The 19,774-nt window shown below is 37.2% G+C and overlaps 6 protein-coding genes across 8 annotated transcripts; 1 reads left to right on the forward strand and 5 right to left on the reverse strand.

Moving 5' to 3' along the window:
* Positions 1-434: 434 nt before the first annotated feature.
* LOC105264568 (putative adenosylhomocysteinase 2) lies at positions 435-7,530 on the reverse strand. Of its 3 annotated transcripts, none has more exons than XM_011301526.1 (11): positions 7,323-7,530; positions 6,043-6,090; positions 5,181-5,265; positions 4,460-4,641; positions 3,957-4,281; positions 3,588-3,738; positions 3,347-3,499; positions 2,932-3,097; positions 2,593-2,839; positions 2,194-2,314; positions 435-1,781 (listed from the first exon to the last, which is right to left on the reverse strand). In XM_011301526.1, exons 1-11 carry the CDS (start codon positions 7,419-7,421, stop codon positions 1,775-1,777), a joined length of 1,584 nt encoding a protein of 527 aa, XP_011299828.1. In that variant the 5' UTR covers positions 7,422-7,530; the 3' UTR covers positions 435-1,774. The 3 variants fall into 3 exon arrangements, with proteins under 3 accessions (XP_011299828.1, XP_011299827.1, XP_011299829.1); XM_011301525.1 differs by having other exon boundaries at positions 4,460-4,653; XM_011301527.1 differs by lacking the exon at positions 6,043-6,090 and having other exon boundaries at positions 4,460-4,653.
* A 692-nt stretch (positions 7,531-8,222) lies between these two features.
* RpL3 (ribosomal protein L3) lies at positions 8,223-11,797 on the reverse strand. Its single transcript, XM_011301528.1, has 8 exons — positions 11,754-11,797; positions 11,095-11,287; positions 10,415-10,583; positions 9,998-10,133; positions 9,689-9,875; positions 9,221-9,423; positions 8,816-8,971; positions 8,223-8,469 (listed from the first exon to the last, which is right to left on the reverse strand). Exons 1-8 carry the CDS (start codon positions 11,754-11,756, stop codon positions 8,272-8,274), a joined length of 1,245 nt encoding a protein of 414 aa, XP_011299830.1. The 5' UTR covers positions 11,757-11,797; the 3' UTR covers positions 8,223-8,271.
* Positions 11,798-11,913: 116 nt separating this feature from the next.
* PQBP1 (poly-glutamine tract binding protein 1) lies at positions 11,914-13,601 on the reverse strand. Its single transcript, XM_011301530.1, has 6 exons — positions 13,457-13,601; positions 13,211-13,317; positions 12,830-13,005; positions 12,575-12,755; positions 12,336-12,490; positions 11,914-12,239 (listed from the first exon to the last, which is right to left on the reverse strand). Exons 1-6 carry the CDS (start codon positions 13,524-13,526, stop codon positions 12,044-12,046), a joined length of 885 nt encoding a protein of 294 aa, XP_011299832.1. The 5' UTR covers positions 13,527-13,601; the 3' UTR covers positions 11,914-12,043.
* Positions 13,602-13,649: 48 nt separating this feature from the next.
* On the reverse strand, positions 13,650-15,885 carry LOC105264571 (uncharacterized). Its single transcript, XM_011301529.1, has 2 exons — positions 15,678-15,885; positions 13,650-15,587 (listed from the first exon to the last, which is right to left on the reverse strand). Exons 1-2 carry the CDS (start codon positions 15,717-15,719, stop codon positions 13,758-13,760), a joined length of 1,872 nt encoding a protein of 623 aa, XP_011299831.1. The 5' UTR covers positions 15,720-15,885; the 3' UTR covers positions 13,650-13,757.
* Positions 15,886-15,980: 95 nt separating this feature from the next.
* On the forward strand, positions 15,981-18,180 carry LOC105264574 (Regulatory particle triple-A ATPase 4). Its single transcript, XM_011301533.1, has 7 exons — positions 15,981-16,136; positions 16,382-16,461; positions 16,683-16,722; positions 16,796-16,932; positions 17,026-17,398; positions 17,467-17,730; positions 17,823-18,180. The coding sequence occupies exons 1-7, from the start codon at positions 16,040-16,042 to the stop codon at positions 18,011-18,013; spliced, it is 1,182 nt and encodes a 393-aa protein (XP_011299835.1). The 5' UTR covers positions 15,981-16,039; the 3' UTR covers positions 18,014-18,180.
* An 89-nt stretch (positions 18,181-18,269) lies between these two features.
* wuho (tRNA (guanine-N(7)-)-methyltransferase non-catalytic subunit wuho) lies at positions 18,270-19,696 on the reverse strand. Its single transcript, XM_011301531.1, has one exon. It carries the CDS (start codon positions 19,533-19,535, stop codon positions 18,327-18,329), a length of 1,209 nt encoding a protein of 402 aa, XP_011299833.1. The 5' UTR covers positions 19,536-19,696; the 3' UTR covers positions 18,270-18,326.
* Positions 19,697-19,774: the final 78 nt, after the last annotated feature.

The following is a 19,774-nucleotide window of genomic DNA, read 5'->3' on the forward strand; positions in this document are numbered from 1 at the left end:
GGATTTGAAAATTTCCGGCAATATCTCCTCGATTTAAAAATTTCGGATTTTTCAATTTCTATACTTATACTTTTTTACTCGATACTTTATTTGCATATTACTGGCTGTTGATATTTCAGGGACCTACTTTACCGACTATTAGTAATAAAATAGGAATTATTTAAATAAAAAAAAATGAATGTGGGCGGGATCGAACCCAGGCCGTCGGCGTGCGAGTCAAGCACGTTACCGTTGAGACAACGCGCTTATTATAAAATAATAATTTCATTAGTAGTATATGTTCAACATATTGAAAATTTTTTTTCATTTAAAATTCCATAAGATGTGGCTTCTCCTTTCCGCTCGTTCAAAAAATGAAATTCATCCCGTCGACCCCGTCAATCCTCTTTGGAAAAAACGAAGATTATAAATAATTGCACTGATTTTCTGATAACTTAATAAATGGGAATCATGCGGTTGTTTTTATTCACAAATATCTCGTTACAAAAATACCATCATTGTTGTTCGATCTATTTTCTGATTCTTTTCGAATTCATCGGTGCGTTAATACAAATAAGATAAAATGCCTTCACACAGATTAACGAGTTTATCACTCGACTTTTGCCTGAAAAATTCATGGATGAATTCCATTGATAAAATAATATTTGGGGGATCAATTCCTCCCCTGGTAAGATTCCCAGGTATGATAATCTATAAATACTGTCGATTTCACATCTCCAAGGCATTCTCATCGTATTTTTCAAACAGTTTAGGCCCATTTACATTTCCTGATCAATCTAATTGGTTTGTTCTTTCATGACTGCGATGATTATGTTGAATTATCTTACAATCTATGTATGAACTATAAATTATTGACTTGTTTTGTGTCCCTGAAATTGAATACTATGGCTCAACTGTTCCTCTCGTACCTGAGGCCACACCCAGCACTGAGAACACGTTATAATTTTCCATTTGTCCAATTGTTTCAATGAGTAACTGCATATGAAAAATGGAATATGTTTTCGTCAACTCATCACAACCGAGACAATTTTTACAACCATCCTCTTTCCCTGGAAAATTTTAACTCCATGTTATCGTGAGCAAACGAATTGTCATTAATTATCAACAGTTCATACAGTGGAACACAACTACGTACGTGATTTTCTATCGTAAAGTATTTAATTACATCAGTGGTTAATAGTTTTCGAATGCTCAATCAAATAACTCTGGGGGATTTCAATAAACGAAGTAATGACAATAAAATTATCTTACGCTTGGGTAGATGCACTCATTAAGTGGCTCAATTGTCTTAAGTAATTCGAATTAACAGAATTAATTGAAACACTTGAAGGGTTGCTACGCAATATTTATCAGCTTTATGTACACGCACAGTTTTCTCAGGTAATTATACTGTTCGGTATCGATTAATCTCGAATGTATACTTTGATTTCAATTATTTTATTTTATTACTGAGGAAGTACCGAGTTGTTATTTTATTATTCGACTAATTAAATGTCGATTCAGCAGAAAAACGAGTCGATTATTCGATACGCGTCACTCTATTTGGCTACTGAACAGTTCAATCACACTCTGCCATCATTTTAAAAATCAGATCTCAGGATTGATCGTCATTCTTTGCAAATGATAGCATTTCGATGGCACTTCCAATTGAAAAATCAAATGCCCTACAGGTACATTAATTAAAATGATAATACGAAATTGAAGGAAAATCGCATTTTAGTTGTCGTTAATTTTCGCACGCCATCGATGGAAGAAAATCCAAAATCGAGTTCGCCTAGTAACTAAAACAAATTAATAAAAGCCAGGTCAAAGATTTATATAAATAGTCCAATAATATTATAGTCCCCCATGCAACAAATTAAGAGATCAATGAAAACCAAAAAATGTTTTAAAATGGAAATTAAACTCAATTTATTACGTTGTACTTAAAAAATAATATCTGCATTTAATCTGAACTTCAACTCACGATAAATGAGTAGCTGTTGCAAATAAGTCCTATTTTATTCTAAGATCTTATTGATAAGGAAGAGATGATTGAGCAAATTTCAACATTTACCGAAACTTAAGTGGAATTGACGGGAATTTGTTGGAGCGATTTAGTGCAATTATTTGAGAAGTAAAAAAAAATTGAATATTCAAAAATACTGCAGCCTAGCTGGAGGGTAGATCTACTTTAAAGATTGTATTGGTTACCGATAATAGTTGGGTTTGAATGGGCCGGCTTTGTTGAGGCCCATGTACTTGGCCTGTTCATCCGTGAGTTCTGTCAGGTGAGCGTCAAATGTAGGCAGATGCAGAGAAGCCACGTACTCATCTGAAGGACACAAAATATTTTTATCACATTATTGAATAAAATATTGATTACAAACGTCAATGTCATCTCACGAGTGGTTTAAGCATTTTTTTCAATTTTGAGTAAATGCATCAGAATTGATCAAATTGAAAAATGAAAAATCCTCGCCTGAATTATTAATATTTTAATGCTTTTTATGATTTAAAAATAGAACTCCTTAGTTTTAAAAATTCAATTCGACAATTGAGTATTTTCCATGGGATTGTTTAATGTTTAAAAAATATTGCAGTGTGCCTCACCCATTTTCTTAGGCAGTAAATAAACATCGCTCTTGTAGCGTCCTGATGGGGCATTGAATAATTCAATAAGTGCTAGTGCTTGAGTGGCAGCTGTGATGGACACAACGAACGATGGAATACTTGAACAGGAGAGATTGACGAGACGTCCTTCAGCCAAAAGTACAATTCTCTTGCCATCAGGCCATATAACGTGATCAACCTGCGATCGCACTTTTTCCCAAGTTAAATCTGGAGTCCTTAAGCTATTCTGTTTGAAACAAAATGAAAAATTCATTAATTCCTCTTGATTGTTGATAGACAATTACCCTTAAGTATAATAATTTATTATAATAAACATACAATATCGATCTCGGTGTTGCTGTGTCCCATATTGCACACGACACAACCATTTTTCATCTTGTCCATGTGCTCACGTGTCACGACGTTTTTATTTCCAGTGGCTGTTATAACGATGTCCACATTTCTTATTACCTCGTTAAGTTTCATTACTCGAAAACCGTCCATACTGTACACAGAGAAAAAGCATTACACGCGTCGTTAAATTTTTTTAAATCGTAATCAATCATTTTTATTTCTATTAAAAATTGAGTATCATGCTTAAGATTAATTTCACACTAATCTCGAGTTGATTAAATCAAGTGAAAATTATTTCAATAACTATTTTATTGATTTAATCAATTTATTTAATTATACTCTGGCGTATGGCAATTTTTTTTTAAATCGAGAGGCATAGTTGGGGATTATGGTGACTCACCTAGCTTGTAGAGCACAGATGGGATCAATTTCCGTGATGTAAACAATACAGCCAAGACCTTTGAGGGCCTGACAGCAGCCCTTGCCAACCTCTCCATATCCACAAATGACTACCTGTTTTCCCCCGAACATGACGTCTGTAGACCTCTTTAAACTGCAAGACAATTTCATTGTATTAACAGAATTAATTAACTGGATTTACTACGAAGAATTATTATTTATTTTAATTTTAAATTATTCACCTATCGATAATACTCTCTCGACAGCTGTAGAGATTATCGAATTTGGTTTTTGTGACACTGTCGTTGACATTCATCGCTGGCACTGAAAGTTTCCCAGCTTTTGAGAGTTGATAAAGCCTGTGAACACCAGTGACACTCTCTTCCACGATACCTGAGGAATTAATTAATTTTATTATGAAAAACAGAATGAATATTATGCCGAGAGGATTTTTTCAAGACAATCCGTAATGTAAATTTTCAAAAATACCAAATTGACAATTGAACATATATTTTTCAGTAATCCAAAAAATTTTCCGGATTTTTCCGAAACCTTTGTACGTTTTAAGGCTCTGTGATGTTATTAGTAATCTGAGTGAAGGTTCGAATTACCTTGAATCATCTTGAACATGGCGTTGTACTTCTTAAGCATGAGATGAGTGGCATCTCCACCATCATCCAGAATCATATTAGGATGCCAATTCTCAGCTGCTATGCACTTGTCGATGCACCACCAAAAATCCTCCTCAGTTTCTCCTCTCCACGCGAATATGGGGTATCCAGCTGATGCTAGAGCTGCTGCAACTTCATTTTGGGTTGAATAGATATTGCAAGCAGCCCATCTCACTTGTGCACCGAGTTCCACCAGTGTCTCAATCAGAACAGCTGTTTGAGCATTTATGTGGGTGCAACCCACGATCTTGGCATTTTTTAAAGGCTAAAAAAATTTTTTAATATCAATAATAATACAATAATAATACAATATCTCTCTGAGATTGAAAAATTGTGCGATCCATTCGTTATCAATGGACAGTTAAGAGAAATGTATGGAGAGGCTTACGATAAATTCTCTTGTATTGTTTTTAATTAAGTTATTGATAAATAAAATAAAATACCATATCATCAGCTGCTCTTTTTCGTAGCGCCATGATCCCTGGCATCTCCTGCTCAGCAATCTCAATCTCTCGTCTTCCAAAGGCATGTTGACCGATATTTCTCACGCAGAAGTCTATGAAACCCTTGTCGGTTTTTTGAAATTTCTCCCGAGGCGATACGTCGTCCTCGTCCGATGAACTTCCTGTATAAGATGCTGAGATTCACCAGACGGTTGAAAATTTATCAATTAGTGAATCAGCGTAATCTACAGATGAGTTAGAATGATTTCTCTATCTACGCGGATTATTGGAGGCAAAATGGACTAGTCCGGAAATTTTTGAGGACTCAAGAGTCAGAAATTTATTTATTGAATTTATTAATTCGGTTCAATTCAAGTGGAAAATTTTCTAATTATCCATTTATCTCGAAAGGCATTGACTTCAAGAAAAAAAAATGAAAACACATTTTCCATCGGAAAATTAATGAGTGGAAAAAAATGCATGGAATTTTTTCTCGTTGAAACAACGGTCTTCGAGATAAATCGATAGCTGAATGTTAAATTCGATTGATAGCAGTCCGCCACTCAATAATTTAATGTTATCAATCATTGAAGGAGAAATGATTGATTCTGAAAATATGCTGTGTCCATTCTGCCTCCGCTATTCTCGTCAATGAATTGACACTAATGATTCGAGCACAGGGAATGCAATTGTTGGGAAAGTTTAGTTTCTATTCTCCTACCGGAACTGTAGCTGTCATTGCTGCTGGCTGATAACGAGCGACTCCGATATCGGCTGGACTTCTTCAACGCCCCGGATTTAGATTCCTAGGTTTTTTTTTCAATGCTTCCAGTTAATTTTGGCTCGTGGAGAGTCAGGGGAACAGTCGGAATTGATTGCCATGATTTTTTTAATTTACTACAAATAAAAAATAATGCGGAGTGCACTGGAATGCTGCGTGCAGTTGGGATACGTGATATCATTGGTGATAACGCAATGCTTGAGGGGAAAATTTTTATTCAATTCTGTAATCAAGGAAATTGGAATTTTTCGTTTTCTTAATTATCGATTTATCTCGAAAGCTATCAACTCAACATGAAAACAAAAAATTTTCCAATTTTCTTTTAGAATCGTCAGCTTTTCAGATAAAACAGAAGTTTTTTATTTTTTTTTATCAGTACCAAAGGCTGACCCAAAATTCATTCTGGGTGTTCATGAAAATAAATTCAATAATTTCTTTTGAAACATCGACACTGAATCAACGAGTAATTGGCTCAATGAAAAATTGAAAAACACTATTTCATGCATATGACGATAATCCACTGGAATATAATCCCATATCACACTGATAAGAAATGAGAAAAAATTTGAGTCATGCCCATAGGCACACAGGCATTAGAACGAAATGAAAAATAAAAAATCTTCATCGATATTTAATAGTAAATAAGTTAATCGCGAATATGGAAATAAAGCAATCCCCAAGGATGACGAGCATAATCTACATATGCAAATAAACAATGAGATTTTAGTCATTTGCTGTTGTAATAAATGTTTTGCTGAATTTTAATAGTTTTCTCATTACACAAATAATTACTCTTACTTACTAATTTTGTTCTCGGGCCGTGAAAGGCATTATTTGATGCCTCTAGGCTCTGAAATCACAACAACCACAATATTCATAATTCGGGGAGAATTTCATTAATCGTTCTGTCCAATTGACTTTTTTTTTTTCAATTTCTCACTCTTTGAGATGATGTCTTCATCACATCGTAATGACTTTTTTCTATTTTTTTTTCTGTTTTGATATAATGTATGAATTTTCATGTCGTGCAAATTATGTGGTACGTTATCTACATCAACTATTGACTAAACTGCGGAAAATAGTGATGCAGTAGAGGTTTTTGGATTTAAATTTACACGTGCCGTGAGAATAATGCTCTATATGTTTTTAAATAATATAAGCAAGTTGATGTTTAATATTTTTTTTGTTTTACTCAAGACCAGTGGCCATGCATTACACATGATTTATGAAGTATTGAGATTTATTCGATGATATCGAGTCGTCGAATTTGGTGAAACGTCCAAATTCCCACGGTTTACAATATATTTTTTTTTTCATCGAAATTTTAATAAATCTTAGAAAGAAATATTGACAGATTTTTCGGTAAAAATATTTGGATAATATTGCAATAAAGAGATAAAGATAAAATTCGTGTTATCTTCTTGAAAATGTAAATATCAATTTGGATTATCAATGAATTGTCGATTTGCCACGGAATTGTTGAAAAAAAAATAACACGTTTCACCATTTAACAACTGATATCCCCCCTGCAAGAATAAGATAGCAGATAGAATAGTACGACCCACCAGAGTATGAGAATATATTGATAATATTAATAACGAAAAATGAACAACTTCCAAAAGCATACGACACTCAAACTCGTGTTGTCGTCGTCACGTAACCCAGCAATTGCACTCAATTAATCAATAATAATGGCAGAACAATTAGAAAAAATGTGATAAACCATCTGTTGTGGTGGTCTGTCGTTCCATCCGATGCTAGAATTACGTAATTGTTGGCATCTGGCATGTGACAGAAAGTGACACAAGGTCCTAACAATTCGTATATTTAGAAGATAGATAGAGATATATAAAAATTAACGATTTTTCAGAACAAATAATCTCGATAACATCTAGATCATAAAATTCTCAACTAATCGTAAAATATAGATCGTTAAATTCATTTGATACCTCAACGGTGAAAAGTATTTTTTTTAGACGGTCCATAATGCGACCAGCTTAGCCGTAATCATGAGTTATTTATCGTATCAAATAGAAATATTTGGTATTTATGGTTATAATAATTGGTAATTGGTGGACGTACCTTGTTTGCTGCTGGATCTGTAACTGGAATATCACTGACATTTGTTCTTGATTCTTTTCTTGAGGTGCCAGTGTTTGGACCATCCCCGATGTCAGCCATCTTTTACTAACTTCACCACTGATGGCACACAATGGATTTACCAATCTCACATACATTCACTTCTTATATATGGGAGGAACAGCTGATTGGAGGGGCTTTCCAAAGAGTATTGAGTAGAGTAGAGGCGCACGTCTGGGGGTTGAGTGCCCCCACCCAAGTCGTAGTACCTCAACCCAAGAGAGAGGGGGCCACACGCAACGTTGGGGTGGGGGTATCTGCGCGTCAGTCGACTCTATTACCCCGAGTCGGTAACTGCCTCAGTAGCAGTCCCGCTGTCAGAGGGATCAGTCGACAGGGTGAATATTATTTTCTGCATGACAAAATTGGTTTTTGGTTTTTATTATGAAATTTCGAATTTTCACATTCCAGTAAATACCTCCTCCATTTTTATGCTCCCCTGGCACATTTTTGAAAATTTGGAATTTTTCAGTTCCAGTGAATACCTACTCGATTTTCATGCTCCCCTGATATTTTTTCAAAAATTTCGAATTTTATTTTATTTCAATTTTTCAAAATAATTTTAATCTAATTTCCAGAATTTATTTCATTATTTATTCGCATTTTTTAAACTGTTTATTGATCAGAAATACTCGATTTTTAAAAATGAAAATTTATTTTTAGAAAGATTGAATTATTAAGAGAAAGGCTCGAGTCGATGTAAAAATTCATAATCATAATTTTTAAACGTTTTATTAACAAAAAATAAATTCTTTGAGTTAACTTAATTGATACACTTCAAATATTCTATTGCATGAAATATCTACAAATGGGAAACACAGGATAAATAAAATATAGTCATCGTTTCGTTATGGAAATTCTCTATTCGTCTATCAATACAACAAATAGAAAATTACTGAGCAGCAGCTGCTGGTACAGCTGAGGCTGCCTGAGCCTGTTCCTCTCGAACTCTGTCTTTCTTGAGTTGTCCCATGAAGGAGGCCTTGTCGGCTGCCGTCTGGAAGCGACCGTGTCCGAATTTCGAGCTGGTGTCGATGAACTTGAGGTTGATCTTCTCCAGGGCAGCACGTTTCGTGTGAACGAGCAGAGACTGAAATAGAACAATTAATTTTCAATTTTCGTTTTTACCAGTTGACTCCTTGATTTTGTGAATGGAATGGCTCAGTCCTATCATTTAGAGATCACGAAGTTTTTCATACAGAATCTTAGGCTCTATTCTGTGTTCATCATGTTCAAAGAAATTATTAAAGTAGCTCGATCTACGTAAAATTTCAGGATTATTCAAAACAACAACATAAAAACACAAAACTCGGTTACATTCATAAAAAATAAATTTCTGATTTAATACTGATTGAAGTTTTATGTTTACAAAATTTGGAAAAATGCAAAGGAAGTTGAGCTACTTTCAATGATTTCGAACGAGTAAAGATATTTACCTTGCGGAGGGTGATAACCCGCTTCTTGGGGCCCATGCAGCATCCCTTGATCATGATGAAGTCATTGTTGACCTCTCCATAGTGGGGGAAACCTCCCATTGGAGTGATGGATTTCTCGGTGAGATCGTACTCAGTTGAGGCGTTGTTTTTGATTACCTAAAAAATTAGAAAAACAACAATTGAAGTATTTCCTCTACAGAATTTAATGCAATTGACGTGATCATTTGATAATTGGAGTAAAGATGTTGCTTGATTGGAGGCCCAGAGTAACACAAAATTACCCTGGGTACTATGTACAAGCCCTTTCAATCTGGCCTAATCAATGATTAACAGAAAAATCAATCCCACGAAAATGGGAATCGATCCATTGAAAGGCTTTTCTGTTGATAGGGGACAGGATTTTACCTTTCCATCCTTGGTGTGGATTCCCTGACCAATTCTGTAGATCTTCTTGTTCATCTCGGTACGGTGGTGATAACCCTTTTGACCAGCACGTGCCACAGTGAAGGATACTCTGCTTGGATGCCATGCACCAATACAGGCAACCTTTCTCAAACCCTTGTGAGTCTTGCGCGGGAGTTTCTTCGTGTGCCAACGTGACGTAACACCTAATTGCGTCAATTAAAAAATATTATTTTATTAATACCTTTCAATTATTTGGAATTTTTTTTTCTCTTTAAAATCCTTCGCGTTTGAATTTTAAAACCATTTTATTATGAACGTGTTATGGTGAACGTCAGTAGGAAGGCAGCATGATACTATCCTCAAAGTTCTCGGAAAAGGCACAACATGCTTTCATCACAGTCCACAATAATCACAAGAAAAATTCCTAATTTTAAATTTTTTATGAAAAATTTGAATAAATAAATTCACCTTTGTATCCTTTTCCCTTGGTGACACCGATTACATCGATCATCTCATCAGGAGCAAAGACATTGGTGATTGGGACTGGTTTCTCCAGGTGTTCACGTGCCCACTGGACTTTCTGTTCGATAGTACCACCGTTCAATTGGATTTCCATGATGTTTGCCTTCTTCTGGCGTTGTCTCAACAACTTCATCTGCAAACAAACGATTTACTCGATTAATTATGTGTTTAAGACAATCAACTATGTGATGATAATTAATCTCGATCCATCCTCGGACACCTGGAGCAGAAATAATTAACTGAACGATTGATTACCTGAGTGTGAGCAATAATTCTGACGACTTTGCAGTATTTAACAATCTTCTTGAAATCCTTCTCAATGGACTTGCGTCCAAGATCGTCCTGCCACTTCTTCGAAGCCTTCGTGAAAGCCTTCTTCTTGCTCTTGTACCTACACCCAAGAATTCATGAACAAATCCATTTTTCGGATGATTAAACTCGTGGTATCATTGGCTCAATCTGTAACGTGCCAGTCTCATCATTTATGGAGTAAACGAGAGGAGACTGGACACATTTATCGGATCAGCCATTCTATGGGTATTAATTATCAAATCCTCAATTGGCTAGGTCCAACTTGTGACTCTCATCTTGCGAGCGGAGAGCTTCAGTATCGATATTCATTAATATTTTTGTTTGTTGTTGATGATTACAGAGAATACTATCGAAATTTACCAGTTCTTGTAGAAACGCCTGCGACAGTCCTCGGAGAGGTGCTCGGCCCAGACAGTCGTGAGGGCACGAAGACCGTGGGGTGTCTCGATGTATCCAACCACACCCACCACCACCATCGGTGGAGTCTCCAGGATCGTTACTGCCTCCACAATTTCTTTCTTGTTCACCTCTAGAATGAACCAGATGAGATTCATCGGTAAGAATGTTGGATGAATAATTTTATTCTACATCAATTTTTTTCAATACCAATTATTTGGATTATTTTAATCTGTACCAGGCATGGTTTGTCTCAATGGTCTCTGTCCCATGGACTACCAAGAGTTTATGGAATATGCCGTGCCCCCGTCAACCCCGTAAGGGGGACAGAGTTTATCTTCGACACTGTGGCTTTGAATTTACTGCACAAGATCAAGCAGCTCGTAACCACAACTCACGACAGACAATGCATTTCTGCATGTCTCTCGAGAGTATAAGCGTCGATTATCCGTTTAATTAATTAAATTATAGCACAAATTATTTCAAGGAATCTTCAATTTTCCCTCACTATTTTTTATTCTCCCCTGAAGAAATTTATTGAAAACACTGAGAAAATTAAGCAGAATGAAAAATTTCAAATGTCGTTGCCACGTGGTAGCAATTTTCGATGGAAAATACCAGATTTTTTTCTGTGGAACACTCACTTGAACCAGGACGATCTGCTTCACGAACAACATGGGTCATACCAGCTTTGTACCCAATGAAGGCAGTCAGGTGGACTGGTTTGCTTGGGTCATCCTTGGGGAAGGCCTTTACCTTACCACGATGACGCTGCGACCTCTTCTTGGGGTAGAACCCCATGGACCCGTGACGGGGAGCACTGAATTTTCGGTGAGACTGAAAAATAAAACATGCAACAATTACAATATACGAATTATTTGGATGGAGATTAATTTAACTCTGTGAATATTTCAGACCGCCCTAGAATAATATCTTCATGGATTATCAGTTTAAACCATAAACTATTTTATCTAAATCATCATGTGGTGATTTTTTCTCTTTCTTCATGAACTTTAAATTTTGAAAGTAACAGCAATGAGTAAATATTCAATATTCCATGCTCAATTTGATTTTAGAAATTTTTCAACCCGTGGCAGTTGCCATGTTGCCATGTGGGGGGTTCGTCACAGCGATTCGAAGTTTTCAATTTTCTGATTTGTGGATATTGGTGGATGATCGAGATAAATATTGACACGGGATGAACGATTGTTTAATAAAGATTACGATTAAATTATTATTTTGCGTTATTCATCGAAGATGGGGGTTTTTGACACGGATGGAAAATTTTATCAATCGAACTCACCATGATGCGATCCCCGGAGAAAATGGAAGAATTCAACAAGCCGATTTGAGTTTTATACCCCAGAAAGATGGCGCCATTCGGTCCTAGTCATACCAACTTAAAATTTGTAGTTTCATGGAAATTGAATTCATTATGAAAATAATTTTTCAAGAGTTCATTATTTTATTATCAATTTATCGTAATTACAAAAGGAAGAATGAATTCAAATATTTATGGATAGATGCAGTTTAAATAGCTCTAACAACTCAGTTCAATTATTAAAAATTTATTATTCGTTACGCAAAACCAATTCATTCTGGTTTTTCAGGGAAAGATACTTTAGGCTTATTACTCAGATTTTCTAATTCAGGTTTAGATGATTTATTGGATCTCAGGACAGCCCCTGGACTAGGATAAGGACGCATTTGGTAAAGTGGTCCTGACGCTGTTGTATCCACCCCGGTTTTAGCTTCATTGTGTCGTGCCAGACCGTCTGACCATTTCCCCCTGTTTCGACGAACAATGAAAGATAATTAAGATTATCAAGAATGAACGCAAGAAAAACAAAAATTATTCTACTATTTTCCATTTATTAAATTATACCTTGGAATATCACTGTAGGAGGCTGGATCCATGGGATCCAGGCTACGATCCTTTTTATCTTTGGACTCTGGTTTATAAGATTTCTTTGCCTCTGGCACCCTGAACCGATCTCTGTTCGATGCTTTGTGTTCTCTTCTTGTTTCTGTTTCCTCCACCTGACAAAATTGATATCCCTCTTGAAAAAATTCATTTTCGTTTTTTTTCAAAAATATTTTCCGGCACTAGAACAACATATTCACCTCCATGGGTTCCTGATCACTTCCACTTTCGTCACTGGACATATTGTCATCCTGATCAGCAGCTTTGAGGTGCAATTCCTCCCTCAATTGTGAGGCTGGTTGGGATATTTGGCATTTGGGGTGTCCTGGTGGCAACCAAGACACTAAATCCGATGACCAGTCCCAGTAGTAGTGCTGTCCACTGGAAAATCGTTGAGATATTCAGAGATTGTTGGGGACAGCTGCATAAAACCTAATTATTGGGGTTCAACTTACGACCCTGGATCGTAGACTGCCTTCCACGTCTCAGGTAATGGATATTTCTGGATGAGTTTCATCTGATGTTTGAGATACTTCTCTGAAGGTTGTAATTGTCCAGTTCCCCACAATTCTTTACACTTTTTCGTGCACTCGTGGTAAATGTTGTATTTATTAGGGCATCCACTGTACCCCTGCGAGAATATATAACAATGAATATAAATAAATTATATAGAATTCAAGCACTGATAATTATTCAAATGAGACGAATTCTAATGTGACCAGAATCAAATGTCTCCTTCGGAAAAAAAACTTAAAAAAAAAGTGGGTTGATCAATTAATTAATACATCAACTTATCAATTTATTCAATGGACTACCCAAATTATTGAACAACTCACCATGAACTTCTCAGATATATCGATCTCGTTAATGTCATCCTTGGCATTGTCATAGTCCTCAGCAATCACCTCTTCATGCACTTTCTTCTTAAATTCTTTTTTTGAATCTATAAAATGAATAATTAATTATTGATTTTATTTCAATCACTGAATTAATGGCGTAAATTTCATAAAATTAATTATATAAATTAAAAACCCACAAACGCTACTTGGTCCATTCCAGGTTAATAATTTGTTGATAATTACCATTTTTATCTGATCCTGTAATGAGACCTCGTTTTGCTAATCTAGCAGCTAAGGCAGCAGGCAAGGGCATCTGTAATTATTTATTGTGGAAGAATCTCCTCCAACCGTTATTGAAAAAAAATTTGATTAGTTATGAATGTTTTCTTTTTGGAAAATTCTTTCCGACTCCGTTGCACCCTCAAGATGAATATCCATGTGACGACCACGCGGGAAAAGGATAATTCTTCAAATCAATAAACAATTTTTTTGCTGATTTGACAACAGGAAAGACTTCACGATAAATATTTTTTAGTAAATAAATTTATTCAATGATCTCATCATCTTCACAGCCACTCCCTGCTAATTCCTCCTCGGAATTCTCTCCACTGCCAACGAATGTCTCTTCATCAACAGTGAAAGCTACCCTTTCTCCAATAGCCATCCTGATGGAGAGCCTTTCCTGAGGCTCCATGTCTCCGATAGCATCTCTCTCAGGACCTAATCCCGCCTTGACCCTTCGAGGCAGTGGAACAGGCAGTCGATGTCTCACCTCATCTGCTCTAGGCAATGGAGGTGGCACAGGAATTGCCTCACAAAATTTATCTTGACGTAAGTCTTTTCTATACCTCAGTAAAGCCTTTGCCTCTCTCTCAGACATACTCCTGTATTTATCCACGAGGACCCCCTTCAGTTCTCTCATAAAGTTCCTCTCCAGAAGTTTATCCATCTTAGCTCTCTCCACATCGCCATCGTCGTCCTGACAGAGTGGTTTCAAGTACTCCTCTCTGATGTATTCCTCGAAACACTCATCCATCACCTGTGGATCAGCATCAAAAATCACTGGCAGTTGCTTTCTCTCCTCTGACTCTTCAGGTTCTCCATGAGGAATTTGAGGTTCTCGATTATTCTGCAGTTTTTTCATGACCAGAATATTGAACTCTGCGAAATCTCGAGCTGTATCCAATTGCTTGTACGCCTCATTCATTCTCAAGACTAATGAATCAACGGAATTTGGGGTTTCGTCAGTAGAAATATTGTCGATATCCTCCAGAATCGAGGAGACAGTGGCGTAGGCGGTCTGAAGCTTCCTCGAGAGTAAATCCACGTGCATGTAGAGTTCTCGATACTTCAGGCTCTCCGTTCTCTTTTTTCTCCTAGGAATGGTGACTGTTTTCGATGACTGGTACTTTTTTATTACAGAAGACAATTTCTCCTCGTGATGTTTTAACGTCCTTTGAAGGTTGATGATGATTCGGGATAGTTTGAGTTTCATTCCCCGATTGGTCAAGCCACTGAGAACCACTGATAAGACATTCATCATATCGGACTGCGTGAGAATGTACGTGTAATAAAATTGCTCCAATTTTTTGGACGTTATCTCCCCCTGAATTTTAAGGCTATCATCTTCCAGTATGTTTATTAATCTCGTTGAGTCCAGAGGAATGGGCGAAAGGTCAATCACCGAGTGAGACGTTTTGTAGAATGTCCTGGAGCAATGCTCGATGCATCTGCACAAGTCCTCGCAGAGCGGCTGCAGGTGCTGGAGTCTATTGAGTTCTAATTCTGTGAATTTTCTACGAGAAGGATTCGAGTCTAGTGTCATTCCGTATCCGTTCCGCAGAATCTTTAGGGATTTCTTCTGTAGGTGGAAGAGATTATTCTCGGTTGATACGAGATTCTTCAGGTTTCGGAGGAATGATCTCTCTGAATATTTTTGGTAGACTGTCAGGGTCGAGAGGGAAAATGCTGTGATGAATCCAGGGACTCGCAGATCTGGGGAGAGGAGCAATCCAGCGAGCATCAGTGATCCTGAGAGGATCCTCCAGCTGGGGGTGTTCGAAAATTCTGAATCCTCACGACTTTTCAAAATTTCCTGAATACATGATGAATGATCGTCCAGGAGAGGTTGTAATTGCAGGATTATCTTCAGCTCTTCAGTTCCGTTCAATATTTCTCTATCTTCGGATTTACGAAAAAAATAATTTCTGATGCACTGGAATGCATTCAAAAGACGAGAGCAATTATATATTCGCCTCTGACTTTTGGAATCATCAAGGTGTTGCCAATCGTCAGGAAATCGCGTTCTATTTACAAATGTGCATTCGAATTCTGGAACTCCGATTCGTTTCAGGGCGATATAAAGTTCACTACCCTGAAAAATTAATATAAAAATATAGTGTTTAATTGCAAATGCCATATTTTATTCGGTAATTAGTTGAACATTTTTTTAACAATGAAGTACCTCTATGACGACATCTTCCTCAGGATCATCTCCGTCCATCATAATTAATTTATTGGGTATCGCAACATTGACTTCAGTAAATGCATAAATTATTCAATTGAAATATGAATATTCAAGCCCTTCGAATTGCACTGGGTAATCTTAACTCTGTATGATGGGAGCAAAAATTCAAGAACCTCCAGGGATTGCTTTTTGGCAACAAAAATTCCTGAAGGGTAATTTCCATGTACAGCTTAGAACGACTCGAAAATCCCTAGAATCCATTGATATTTCGTTTCCGCCGGAGATTTTTCTGCTGTACGATTTCTCACGTCCTGACCGGATTCATTCCCCCAATCGTTATACAGCAAAATACGGGAGAAATGGCAGCTCCCATGGATTCTGTGAGGGAAAAAGCCCTTCAAGATTACAGAAAAAAGCTCTTGGAGCACAAGGAGGTGGAGGCTCGGTTGAAGGAGAGTGAGTTCAAAACTTTCTCTAATTTTTATTTGCTAAATTTTGGTTTTTCGATCTGGAAATTTTCGGGGTGTGGGGTTAACCTTTGTGGGCATTTCGAGTCTGTCATTTTTTTTCTTTTGGATACTTGTTTAATTTTTTCGTTGGGATACACTTTATTTTTCTCTGAATAATATTTATAAAAATATGTTGAGAATTTTTTGTGCTTTTCATTGAGTTTATATTGATTTATTTTTATGTTTTTTTAGTGCGGGAGCATCTGAAAGACCTCACGAAACAGTACGATAAATCTGAGAATGATCTGAAGGCTTTGCAGAGTGTGGGACAGGTACAATTAACAATAAAAATCACAATTATTTGTTATTTATTTCTTTGACTATAAAATTTGAAGAGAGTTCATTAAAAATTGTTATTATATAAGAGTTCCTTCAGTCTTTAGGAGTAATTTGAATTATAACATATTTTTTATAAGTCTCCAAAGATCTGATCGATTCGGTAAAATTGTCAAAATGATTTTTAAATCATACACATGCATTCTTATAATTGCAGATTGTGGGAGAGGTTTTGAAGCAACTCACTGAAGAAAAATGTGAGTCAGGAGAAATTCTAAATTCTTCTCAATAAGTTATGAGATAAAATAATTCACCAATTTTTTATTCTAGTTATTGTAAAGGCAACGAATGGTCCTCGTTACGTAGTGGGCTGCAGACGACAGCTGGACAAGAATAAACTGAAATCTGGGACCAGAGTAGCTCTCGACATGACGACATTAACAATCATGCGTTATTTACCTCGTGAGGTGAGCGCTACGCATCCTAAAGACATGTTAACTCTTCGTAGAATCAATTGACTCTCATATTTACATTTTAAAACATTTGAAAAAATCAATCAGGTCGACCCTCTAGTCTACAATATGTCCCATGAAGACCCAGGGGATGTGACGTACTCAGCGATTGGAGGTCTCAGTGAGCAAATTCGTGAGCTTCGAGAAGTCATAGAGCTTCCTCTATTGAATCCCGAGCTGTTCCAACGAGTTGGCATCACTCCTCCCAAAGGATGTTTGCTTTATGGTCCCCCTGGTACTGGAAAAACCCTCCTGGCACGTGCCGTTGCCAGCCAGCTCGACGCAAACTTCCTCAAAGTCGTTTCCAGTGCTATTGTTGATAAATATATTGGAGAGTCTGCGCGCCTGATTCGTGAGATGTTCAATTATGCTCGTGACCATCAACCCTGCATCATCTTCATGGATGAAATCGATGCTATTGGTCAGGATTCTAATGCTACATTATTATAATCATCTCAGGTTTATAGATTGATTTACTGAAAATTATAGGTGGCAGAAGATTTTCGGAAGGCACGAGTGCAGATCGTGAGATCCAGCGGACTCTCATGGAGTTGTTGAATCAGATGGATGGATTTGACTCCCTCGGTCAAGTTAAAATGATTATGGCAACGAACAGGCCCGACACACTGGATCCAGCCCTTCTTCGTCCAGGGAGACTGGACAGAAAAATTGAAATTCCATTGCCCAACGAACAGGCGAGGCTCGAGATATTGAAGATTCATGCTGCACCCATCGCCAAGCATGGGGAAATTGGTAAGAGATAATCCATTAATCAGTTCATTTATTGATTCATTATTACTCTTTCTTTGTCAATTCCACTGAAAATTATGTACATCTCCCTTTAGATTACGAAGCAGTCGTTAAACTGTCTGACGGTTTTAACGGGGCAGATCTACGAAATGTCTGCACCGAGGCAGGCCTTTTTGCAATTCGTCTGGAACGCGAATATGTTATTCAGGAGGACTTTATGAAAGCTGTGAGAAAAGTCTCAGACAACAAAAAACTCGAGTCCAAACTTGACTACAAGCCTGTTTAATAATATCGTTTCTCGGTTACTACATTTTTTTTTTCGCTCATGGTTATTCGTAACTAATTCAGATTATTCGTGATGAAACAATTATCAGAATGAGCCTTTTGCTATTTGTATTTAATTGGAGAATTTCGTATTAAAATATACAAATAAATAAATAGATGAATATTTCATAAATCTCGTACGATTCCTCATCCTGCATTCGCCCCAATAATTATAATTATCCAATATTATAATAATATTATCACAACGACAAAAATACTGAAACTTATTTTTTTCTTTAATCGAAAGTCAGTAGAAAAATACAATAAATAAATTTTCAAGCAGAAACTTTCAATCTTGACTTCTTTCTCTCTTGGTATTCCTGAACATTATCAAATTTTCTTTTGTACAAAATCGGGAAATAAATTTGTTTGCTAGCACTGGCCCTTAGTTCTTTCCACCTGTCATTGAGTTTTCCCAGAGCATTATTGACTTCAGAGTCTGGGAGAAAAGTCCCCTCTAGACGATAGGCTTTAACTCCCCAATCGAGGAGAATCCACAGTTTTCCCCCAGAGAGAATCATCTCCAGAGGTTCTTCGTCTTCAACGATTGTCTGTAGGAACTCTACATCAAGGTCTTCATGAACTTGATAAACCAGGAGGAGTCCAGACCCATAGAAACTGCTGACCATAATGGATTCCCGGGGAGAGTCTCGGATTTCCTGGAGTGCAAGTCTTTTCACCGGGAGATTTCTCACTGCCTCCTGCAGCTCTAAATCCTTCAAGTCCTCATTGAGTCTCTCCACGAGGCCCTCCTGGACCTTCTCCATAAAATTCACAGATTTTAATTCAGTCCCATCAACGTAATTCCAAAATCTAAAGGTGCCATCACCCCCGGCTGACACCAGGACTCGTCGGTCATGGGGCAGTTCCAGAATATTACTGACAAACGTCGTGTGTCCCAGGCAGAAAGACTGAATACTATAGGAGTTGGGGAAATTCGAGATTCGGATTTTCTCGTCTCTGTCTGCTGTGATGATGAATCTCTCGTCCTGGGAGACCACAATGTCCAGGAGCATCGATAGGTGTCCAAGGATTAAATCTCCAGAATTTCCTGGATTACTCGTAGAAAAAACGTATGCATCACCGGATTTATCAGCGACGATTACATCATCTTTTGGAGTGAATTTAACGCGACTTGCTGCTCTCACCAGAGTCCTGTTGGATAATAGTGACAGGTCCTTGGTTCTGTAAAGGCACAGTTGTTTTTTATTTGTGCAGATACCGAAGTAATCACCACGAGTTGAGAAGGATACCGATGTTATTCCCTGGAACGAGTCCATCGAATTGTTGTGAGGAATTGTCTGCTTCTCCAGAGGCTCAGGGAGGATCAGCTTCTCCAGGGATTTCTGGGGAAGACTGAATTTCAGGATTGTTGAGGACGTACATAGAATTAGCGTTGAATCAAATACTGAGAAGCTCATGGTGGTTTGGAGGTTAGGAGATTTTACTATGGGTTTTCCTATATAATAAAAGAGATGGGCCATTAATCGAACATGGCGGATCTCATGGGGATAATCGATAATTTTTCATTCGATTCGATAATCGAAGAAGACCCCTGATCTGACATGTGATAGGTGATCCTATATAAAAAGCAGAGCACTGTCATGGCGCCCACCACAAGTGTCATGGCGCAACGCTCATGGGCCCTGTGCATTTTTTTAGGGTGAATTCACACGAGCAGTGGTCACAAATGCCGTCGCGTTAGCGAACGAAGTACATATTT

This window comes from Fopius arisanus, unplaced genomic scaffold (genome assembly GCF_000806365.1).
Source record: "Fopius arisanus strain USDA-PBARC FA_bdor unplaced genomic scaffold, ASM80636v1 scaffold00024, whole genome shotgun sequence".
Taxonomy (NCBI): domain Eukaryota; kingdom Metazoa; phylum Arthropoda; class Insecta; order Hymenoptera; family Braconidae; genus Fopius; species Fopius arisanus.

Coding starts and splice junctions, on each gene's coding strand:
- LOC105264568 (XM_011301525.1), bottom strand. CDS start 7,421: ATGGCTGACATCGGGGATGGTCCAAACACTGGCACCTCAAGAAAAGAA. Junction 4,282..4,459: donor AAAGAGCAGCTGATGATATG/GTATTTTATTTT, acceptor AAATTTTTTTAG/CCTTTAAAAAATGCCAAGAT. Junction 3,500..3,587: donor CGAGAGAGTATTATCGATAG/GTGAATAATTTA, acceptor ATTGTCTTGCAG/TTTAAAGAGGTCTACAGACG.
- RpL3 (XM_011301528.1), bottom strand. Junction 9,424..9,688: donor CAAGGGAAAAGGATACAAAG/GTGAATTTATTT, acceptor TGACGCAATTAG/GTGTTACGTCACGTTGGCAC. Junction 8,470..8,815: donor GGGTTATCACCCTCCGCAAG/GTAAATATCTTT, acceptor GTTCTATTTCAG/TCTCTGCTCGTTCACACGAA.
- PQBP1 (XM_011301530.1), bottom strand. CDS start 13,526: ATGCCCTTGCCTGCTGCCTTAGCTGCTAGATTAGCAAAACGAGGTCTC. Junction 13,006..13,210: donor ATATATCTGAGAAGTTCATG/GTGAGTTGTTCA, acceptor ATATTCTCGCAG/GGGTACAGTGGATGCCCTAA. Junction 12,240..12,335: donor TCCTACAGTGATATTCCAAG/GTATAATTTAAT, acceptor TCGTCGAAACAG/GGGGAAATGGTCAGACGGTC.
- LOC105264571 (XM_011301529.1), bottom strand. CDS start 15,719: ATGATGGACGGAGATGATCCTGAGGAAGATGTCGTCATAGAG. Junction 15,588..15,677: donor AGGAAGATGTCGTCATAGAG/GTACTTCATTGT, acceptor TTAATTTTTCAG/GGTAGTGAACTTTATATCGC.
- LOC105264574 (XM_011301533.1), top strand. CDS start 16,040: ATGGCAGCTCCCATGGATTCTGTGAGGGAAAAAGCCCTTCAAGATTAC. Junction 16,462..16,682: donor CTTTGCAGAGTGTGGGACAG/GTACAATTAACA, acceptor TTATAATTGCAG/ATTGTGGGAGAGGTTTTGAA. Junction 17,399..17,466: donor GGATGAAATCGATGCTATTG/GTCAGGATTCTA, acceptor TGAAAATTATAG/GTGGCAGAAGATTTTCGGAA.
- wuho (XM_011301531.1), bottom strand. CDS start 19,535: ATGGCCCATCTCTTTTATTATATAGGAAAACCCATAGTAAAATCTCCT.